The sequence below is a fragment of the Sardina pilchardus genome, chromosome 15 (genome assembly GCF_963854185.1).
Source record: "Sardina pilchardus chromosome 15, fSarPil1.1, whole genome shotgun sequence".
Taxonomy (NCBI): domain Eukaryota; kingdom Metazoa; phylum Chordata; class Actinopteri; order Clupeiformes; family Clupeidae; genus Sardina; species Sardina pilchardus.
In genome coordinates, this window is record NC_085008.1 from 5,542,099 (window position 1) to 5,551,612 (window position 9,514).

Sequence of the window (9,514 nt, forward strand, 5' to 3'; positions counted from 1 at the left end):
ACCACAATAACTTATAAGGCATTTGCCGAGAAGAAGGATGTTCTCACTGTTCTCAGCAGGATTAGCGTAAGCTATGTCATCGCTCTGGAGGGTTAGGTCTGTCCAATTGTGTGCAGAGACATGTTCTCCATTGTAGGGGTTGAAAGACACCCCATAATCTTGTCCCGATACTTCAGTTCTGGACTCCAATTCTCAATAGAATTTTGAGTATGGCTACGTCAGGTTATAAAGTGACATATCTTACAATGAACCTGGTGGCTCAACCACTCAAACCTAGGCGTATTTTACCTATAAAACCATTCCATAATCACATTTTCTTCTCAACAATCCAACCAACCAGTATAGCCTACCGCTGCGTGGTGTGTGCTTCCATAGACCAAGAGTACTTCATCCAATGCTTAAAACATACACACACAGAGGCAATGTGGCAAAGCTGGCTCCCAAACAGTTGGGCTGTTAAACGAGGCGTGGGTCCTTAGAGATGATCATCCATGGCTCAGAAAGTGGGACACTTTCCAGAAATGTTCGCCATGGGCACTCTGCCTCTCAGAGAAGGCAGATAATCTACCATCTTGCCTACATGAAAATGTGGGCAAACCAATAGGGTAATTGGTTTAAGTCAACATCAGTCTCGCTAATGGTCTTCTGGTCCTTGTAAAAGTGTGTGTGTATGTGTGTGTGTGTGTGTGTCTGTGTGTGTGTATGTGTGTGTGTGTGTGTGTGTGTGTGTGTGTGTGTGTGTGCGCGCGCACACTTGAGCACGCCCATGTTTCAATGTTTCAACAGTGAAGAAACTTTAGCTTGGTCGGTCATATAATTATAGGCAAATATAGACAGCCACACTCGCTGACGCACACACACACACATACACACACATCTGTGACATTTACATTCACATTTCAGTGATCCGATTGGGCGAGGGAGCCCCACTGCTCCCCCATCACAGCTCATCACAGCATGAGAGCCACCAAGGTCAGAGGAAGCGCCTCCATTAACACAGCCCTCCACCCAGCCAGTGCAGCTCTCTCTCCATTCACACCGCCACATCCTTGTGGGACATGAGTAGGATTAGTTTTGTTCATTTCCTGGGGCAAAACTGCTAGTGCCATGCTGTTTAAATTAACAAATGTGCATTTGCATTTCTACACGCGTAGAGAGCATCAGGGGGTTCACCTTTGTTGGCTACAGCTCAAGTACATTTCCGCTGTTCAGATATCCGGTTTGAAAAAAAAGTTATGCTTATGGACACTTCTTTGACTGTGACTGATGACTTGTCCATGGCGTCCAGTTACAGCCTTATATACAGTACCAACATATTACCACTTTCATGAATAAATTCACTCATAAATACACACAGTGATGCTGCAAAAGCAATACACCTAACCGATTTATGTACAGTATGCTTGAGGGATGTATATTTAAGTCAAAAGCCTGTAGTTCTTTTAACAAAGGCATATCAGACCCTTGGGACACCTCATTCACTCTGCAGCCAGATGTCACCTGTTTGTCCAAACAAAGAGATGGCGACAGGTGTACCCGGTCTCCATGCCAACACAGCTCCTGGTTCAACAGGATGCCGATTCCAGAGAATTACACCCGTCGGTGGAGTGAGCGCACCTGACCGCCTGACCGGAGCTCAGCTGTGGACACACCGGGGGCAGAGAGGCCCTCTGTGCTCCAGTAGCCACAGCAGCGGAGCGGAGAGAGGACGCACGCCCACAGGCCAAACACACACAACACAAGGAGATGCTGGGAAGCCGCTCAACACACAAAACATCCAACTCATGTTGACTTTGCAAGTAAATGTCATCGCATAGTATTTTTATATTTTCCATGTCCATATCATCACCCAATATTTATATATTTTGCATCAAATGTGTATAATCCTAAATCAACATTCAGGTGTTGACATGTTTAAATATTTTTATTGCAAGAATTGTTGTTTAAATCAGAAAACAATTACCTAAATAATATCATGTGAATGTGACAACATGATAACACTTATGTAGGCTACTGTTTTGCTGAGATATTTGCCAATTCTGAAGAGAAAGAGTATGTTCGCCATCTCATAGGGACAACAGCCGACAGCCGACAGCCAGCCAGCCAGCACAAGGCAAGAAATGTAGAAGAATTCCCTTGGTACAGGGAATGCACAGTCTATTAGTAAGGGCGCCACCAATGGGATCTGAGCAGCTGACCTCAGCACAACGGAAAGGCATATGGCTACATAGAGCGTTTCTGTGGATGCGCTCCACTGCTTCGAGCTACAAACACCTGACACAACAATGCTCCCGATCTAGTAAAGTCAAGTCACTCACTCACTGTCTGCATCGGCTTACAATGCACCCACTGTCCAGAAAGACAGCAAGCACTGTTTGGAAACCATTCTTCACAGGAAAAGCTGAGCAGTACTTTCATGTAGCCTACTGTGGGCATACTGTATGCACTGAAAGGTGTCAGCAGGTTCTTGAACACGTATTTATGGTTACACATACAGTATATAGATATGCAGACTGAGCAAACATCATTCAGTAGTATTGTGAGTGAATTTGATTGACAGGAGTAGTAAGCATTCAAAAAAAAAGTTCACCTGTTGACCCAAATTACTGCTCGTTCACATCCATTTTAGGGTCTGTGTAATCTTATTTTGTGTGACCTCATTTTTTTGCCACATTCATTTCAGTGAGCGAAATGCTGATCAAAGAGCCCAGCCTGACACAATCCACATGCAGAGCCATTCTGATACTGAAGACTGTCAGGCTGGAGATAATTTCTCAAAGCTTTCTCACTGGATAACACGTTCGCTTTGTGAAACTGATGCCCACACACTGTGACTGAGAGTGATTTTTTAAAACCCGCAGCTTTGCTTTTTCACTCCAAGTCGCTTATGTGTGTGTGTGTGTGTGTGTGCGCATGTGTTATATGTGTGTGTGTGTATGTGTGTGTGTGTGTGTGTGTGTGTGTGTGTGTGTGTGTGTGTGTGTGTGTGTGTGTGTGTGTGTGTGTGTGTGTGTGAGTGTGTGTGTGTGTGTGTGTGTGTGTGTGTGTGTGTGTGTGTGTGTGTGTGTGTGTGTGTGTGTGCACGTTTTCATTTGTGCCTAGCTGTTCCAGCCTTTCAAAGTCACCATTCTCTCTTCACTTCTCATCACGATGGCTACGGCTGAAAACTCTCCCTTCTAAAGACGGTCCAGGCCCCCACCACGCCGCCCGGCCCCCCCACCCTGCCGTGCACGCCGCCTCCTTGGGCCAGCGGGTACACAGACCTGTTCATGGATCTGAAAAACCACTCTCACTGGCGTTGGCAGGCAATACTCGCTCTCCCCCTGCTTCGCCACCCCACCCCCTTCTCTTTTTTTCACCTCGACTCACTCCTGCTTTCATTCTCGTCCTCTCTTGCTCACTCTCTCTCTCTCTCTCTCTCTGTTCTATTTATCTCTCACTCTCTTTCGCGTGCACACACACACACACACACACACACACACACACACACACACACACACACACACACACACACACACACACATACACAGCATTTCTCTCTCTCTTTCTCTCCGTCTCTCTATTTCTTTCACTGTGCCAGTGTCCACCACAAACAGTCTTTGTTAGCCTCAGCACACAGAGAAAGACATTTAGGGCTTCTCTCTGTCATCTCCCCCGTTGTTGCTTTCCCCCCTGATTCTCCCCGATAGCTCTTTTGGCCACCTGTGTATATCACTGTGTGTGTTGGCCACTGCAGTCCACACACACAACCTGGGAAACTGAACAGCGAGGGAACATATAGATTTAGGGTTTTATGTCAATGGGCCTCCTCCTCCTCCTCCTCCTCCTCCTCCTCGTCTCTCTCTCTCCTCTCCGTGCTGCCTGGGCGCTCTGGGATGCCTGCACAGCACTTTCCGAGAACAGAGGGCAGAGGGAGCCTGCTGAAAAGCCTGCTTCCCCAGCTCCTGTGCACGCGGGCTGGCACTAGTCCCTCTCTACCGCAGCCCTCTCTCTGCTCCCACGATGGCCCAGTTGGGTTAATTACATCAGCATAAGCGGGGGTCACTGCAACTTCATGTAAACATCTGAGCCGCCATGTCTAAAAGGTACAGGACTACAGAAAAAAATGTCAAATGTAAAAAATGGCATCTAATTATTAGTTGCATTTGCTAAAAATGTTATGGCACCAATGATGTATATGTCACATGTGATGGCTACCTGCTATAGGGTACTGGGTTAAATTAAACGATGGGAGTAATGAACGGTGGCTGTTAGGGATAGCCGTCCTCTCTGATATGCCAGTGCTGGTTATCTCAGTGCCTGAGCTGGGCATTGTGAGTGTGAGTGGAAAATTAAGAATAAGTGAATGAATTTCAAAAGACTTTTGTCAGTGCTGATTAAGTGTTGAATACCAGGATACGCACGCATTCATACACATGCACGCACACGCGCACCCACCCACACACAGACACACACACACACACACACAAAACACATACACAAAAAAGACCATCCTCCTATACACGGAGGATGTAAATGTAGAGACAACTAGAGGATGCTTGCATAGATGATGAAAATAGTATGGGAACGTCTCTCAGCAACACAGACAGACACTACACAGAGAGTGACAGATGACCCATCTATATTTAGCTGATTACTGAGGTTGGGATTCAATCTGTCAGTTTGCTGCCAAATCCTTCCATTTACAATGTGGTGGCAGTCATCTGTTCAGCGTCTGACCTTAAGCAAAAGCTCAGCCTGAGATCTCAAACTCTCTTAAATGGGGCTCATCAGCGCTAATCAATGTTTATACAGCCATACAGGAAAGCTCAGAATTGGCCACGCTATGCCCAAAATAATAGCTATAGTCATTGGATTTCAAACTGACCCATCTGCCCCTCGAAGACAACGTTCATGTGAATATGAGGGGGGGAAAAAAACAAACTGAGAGGTGGCGGCTGCCAAGATCATAGTAATTAGCCCGAATTAAATATTAACTGAAATGGAACCTGTTAATAGCCACAATCTGGAGAGGTTGTCCACAGCAAACTAATAACTGTGTTTGTGGGCCAGAGGTTTCCTCAACAGGAAATAAGCGAATGTGACATTATAATATAACATAAATTATGCATCCTCTCCATCCCTCTCCCCTCATAAACCTCAATGGGGCTTCAGGGAGAGTTGCTCTCAGTGCAAAAAGGAGGACCAGCAAGAAAGAGTTGACTTCCTTTGCAAAAAGCATCCTCAAGAGGACATTCTCTCTAATGACTATTGATGGCTGACCACTGTCCGGTCACAGTCTAAATGATAGGTTACCTACTGTACATACCAGGGCTAAGTTACAGTTCTATTCTACATTACTACAATCGAGCCAGTACCACCAAACACGAGAAAGCAAACAAGAGTCCTTATCTAGTGGAACGAGAAACACATGATTATATGGTTGATTTGAGGAGCTAAAGTGGTGAGAGCTCTTATCGCCCCTCCAGCTGTTCCTCTAGACACTGACCGATATAGAGCAACATCAAAGGATCTTAGCCAAATTTAAAGATGCCCCCGCCTCCTCCAAAAAAATAATAATATAACACCAGAGATTCCCACTCCCTGAAGAGAATCCCATTACCTGCTTAAACTTCCCTGCTCTGCTGTTCCCTGTGCACTACATGCTGAGACACCTCAAGTCGGTGTGTCTCTGCACACAGACACAGACACAGACACACACACACATTCACACACTCACACACAGTCCCATATCCCCAGATCAATGATATGAGTAATGAGATATGATGTCAGTGCTGCTGGGGCATAATGGAACTGTGACACCAGTCAGTTGCAAACCCCCTGCTGATATCAGCTCCTATTATTGCTCTTAATATAGCTGCAGCCATGAAGGCAGGAGGAGGAGGAGTCGAATCAATACGGCTTGAAATATTATGGAATGTTACTACCAAGTGGAGGAAGCCCGTGTGCAATTCGGAGAAGTCCGGACCCGGATATGTTCCGGGGGAGAGGTGGACGGGGAGCTGTTGCCTGCATGGGCGCGGGGAGGGTTTGTCCAGAGAGGTATGAGAGGTGGAAATGCATGTCAGGAATATATGTGACCTAGAGCCGGTGCATGGAGGTCACACTTCTGCTTTCCTCGCACTGACTTGCCATTTCTGCCCTCTGTGGCAAAATCATGAGTTATAAAGCATGACAAAGCATGAGCAGCAAAATAGCTGTTTACTAAGATCGGCTCTTCCACGACAGAAGGCCAAAATAATCAGATTAGAAACTCATCGTTCTTACAGACGGAGGCTATTCACACATACGAGTGATAGACTGAGAGCTGCTCTGACCCGCCGCTGTGCGATAAAACTAAATGTTTCCTAATCTAAACTATGACACAACCTTCATCTCAGATTAAGAGATTAAGCCATGATCCTGGCTGGCAGCGCCTTCGCAGAGCTGCTGTGTGCCCCCACACCACTTGATGACAGATATTCAAACAGGAAGAATAGGAGCCACAGCACATGAGTTTGAGGATGTGAGGCAGTGCTGCAGTCGCTTGAGAGGCTATTTGTCAGGCTCTCATGCCACACTGCACAATTATTACACTGTTGTGGAACTGGCCTTGGAGCAAAAGCATGGCGCAAAGATGCAAAATACTGGTGGAGAGAGAAACTTCAACGGTGCTCGGTTGAGATTTGTTATTTGTTGCCACCTTCAATGTGAAAACGTACGTTTTTGGAGTGTATGGCTCATTCACAAGCTAAAGTCTCTGATGAATGAGAATTCAGTATAAAGAGACCAGGTACACTAAGAGTAGAGCATTTCACTCACATCTTTCAAAAGCCTAAAACAAATGCCACGTGTGACACTATACTGGGATGTATGTGTCTATATCCATGCACAGTTATTCTAATTCATTTTTATTGATTAAATATAGACAAATGACCGAATCACAAACTCTTATATTGCATTACAACTATTAACAGCTTGGCGAAGCCTCCATTGGCATATAGTTTAGGCTACCCCACAGTGATACCTCTGCATAAATCAAGAATTTTGACCAGGAAGAAACTGAGTTATGACATAATTGCATTGCATTTACAATGATTTCTCTTGTCAAGGGCCTAGTGATGGATGGAGTCAATAAGGCGATGGTTGAGAAAAAACAAATTCATCACAGGCTGAATGACACATAGCGGTAAGCAGCAGTCATTCATACAGTGAACAGTGGAATGAAATGCACAGAGCAGAGGTAGGCCTCCAGTGAACAGTGCTGGCTGTATATTACAGTTAGACATCTATCTAACTGTGTAGAAGCAAGGTCACCTCCAACCCCCCTCCACCCCCTCTTAGCCAGTCTCAGATAACTAACGAGTGGCTCAGCACAACACAGGAAGTGAATAGGAGAGGACCAAGAGGAGAACACATCTTCCACCCATGTGGCAGAGCAGAGTTATAGTGTCACCACCAAAATGCTGATGAGAATGACAAGATGATTTCCCATCACCACACCTACCATTTCAGTACAATACAATAGGTGGACAAAAGGCTTTCCAGTCAACAAATACATGCCAAAAAAATCTGAGCTCACTGTCATCTGAGACTAATGTATGCTCCATCACAAAATAAGCTTACTGTGGCCCAACCTACCCATGGTCAACTGTGAGGCAGGAGGATACATATTGTCCTCCAGACGTTTGGAAATGATCACTATCTGAACTCACGTTAGGAACCAACACTTAGGCTTAATAAACATTTTAAAACATTATCATTACATAGTAGCCTACCAACCTTGTGTACAAACGAATTGTGGAATAGTTCTTATTGGTAATTTACTCATCAAATAATTGTTGGCTGCTTTGATGAGCCATTGACAGCTAGTTGTTCAACGCATCGGATTTTTTTCTCAACGGATGTTATGAATGCTGTGCGAAATAATAGGCCCAACATAAATGGTCTGTTTCAGACGCACCAAAAAGCGCACCGACAGCTTCACAGCAGGCTGACATCACGTCGGCATCAACACATCAACTTCCTCTGTCATGATAAACATAGTGAGATAGTATGACATCACGCTATATCGAGCCTAATGCATCCCCATCTTACTGCCGAGCTACTCCTCTAATCGGTGCGTCCTTTCCACCAGACTTGCCATGGCTTGGCAACACTGCATCATTCTGCAGTAAAAGCAAATCTTGAGGGGTGCTCGATGCGGGCCCCAACACAGGAAAACAACCCGCCGCAACGTAGCCCATCTCCTCCAAAACACAGCCTAACCAGGCCCCGTTTACAGAGCAGGCAACATGCACTATATGTCCATTAAATACCATAGCAGGGTATGCGCATGGCGAGAGGCACAGTTTTAAAACATTTTCTTTAGCCGATCGACACGGTTAGCCACGACACCGGCTCCAGAAATAGACCACACTGACGGAACATAGCTTCGGTCTTAGGTCGGTGCCTCTTCAACATTATGTCTGAAGTTTGATATAATGCTGTCTGGTTAAAATCTGACCACATGAATTGCCACACTGAAACAGAAAGAAGACCGTAGCCTAATTGAACAATACAAGGTGGATAGTCAACCTGAAGTTAATCTACCCAAAAACTCGAAAACGGACATTTAATGGGACAAACACATGACGAGTGGCCCATTCGGGATGGGATACTTCACAACCAACAGTTAGCGCAGTCATTTCAATGTTTAACAACGACATTACAGTTTGACCTTATAGCCAGAAAGACACTATCGCCGCGTAAGACAGAATTTCTTTTTGGTGCATTTCCATCTCAAAATATCCTAAAGACCGGGAGACAAAAGACGGCGCGATGCTCATTGTGTCCCTCCGTCACATCCACCTGTTCTGGTCACTCGCGATTTTAATCTATTTTTCGATTACAGCTCGCGCTGGCTGAGAAGACGGACTCACCCAGAACGCCAGAGGATGATGTTGGCTGCGAGGCGGCACTTTGGTCTGTCTTTTCCCCTTCTCCCTGCGACCGGTGTCTGTGCCGTGAGATCTCGGTGTCGGCGGAGCTGCTACATGCGGCTGCAGCGGCAGCTGCTGCTGCCGCTCCCGTCTCGGGCATGCTGCCTCAATGTGGAGTGGCTGCTGTAGTCGTCCAGGAAAAGGAGTGAAATTAGACTTGTCAGGGTAGCATGGATCGCGGCCGAGGGGTCCGGGACCGGGGTTAAATGAACGTGAAAGTGAAGTGAAGGTTGTTGTGGCTCATCCTGGTTGCAGCAGGATGCGAGCAGATTGATTGCGTTCCGGGAGAGTCTTACTATAGATGGAGGAGGGACAAAGGGAAGGGGGAAGATACACGTAGGCTACAGGCTCAGACACACACATACCCATTCGTTGATAAGGAAAAAATCATGTTTCTCTTCTCTTTCCATGAGGAGATTGCAAGTAACACGCCAGCCACATGGTTACCCTTTGCCAAGCCCCCAATGAGTGAATATCTGGCAAAACACACCAGCCTACTGATATTGCCTATGTTGCCATCACCAATGACGCGGAGCTTGCACTGGGCTGTACGG

The 9,514-nt window shown here is 46.1% G+C and overlaps 1 protein-coding gene across 1 annotated transcript in view; it reads right to left on the minus strand.

The window, feature by feature from the left end:
* ano8b (anoctamin 8b) overlaps positions 1 to 9,211 on the minus strand; it is a 29,562-nt gene extending 20,351 nt beyond the window's left edge. The window contains exon 1 of the mRNA XM_062556460.1: positions 8,901 to 9,211. Within this exon, the coding sequence (XP_062412444.1) occupies positions 8,901 to 9,060 (160 nt within the window). The 5' untranslated portion in view covers positions 9,061 to 9,211. The remainder of the gene's footprint in view (positions 1 to 8,900) is intronic.
* Positions 9,212 to 9,514: the final 303 nt, after the last annotated feature.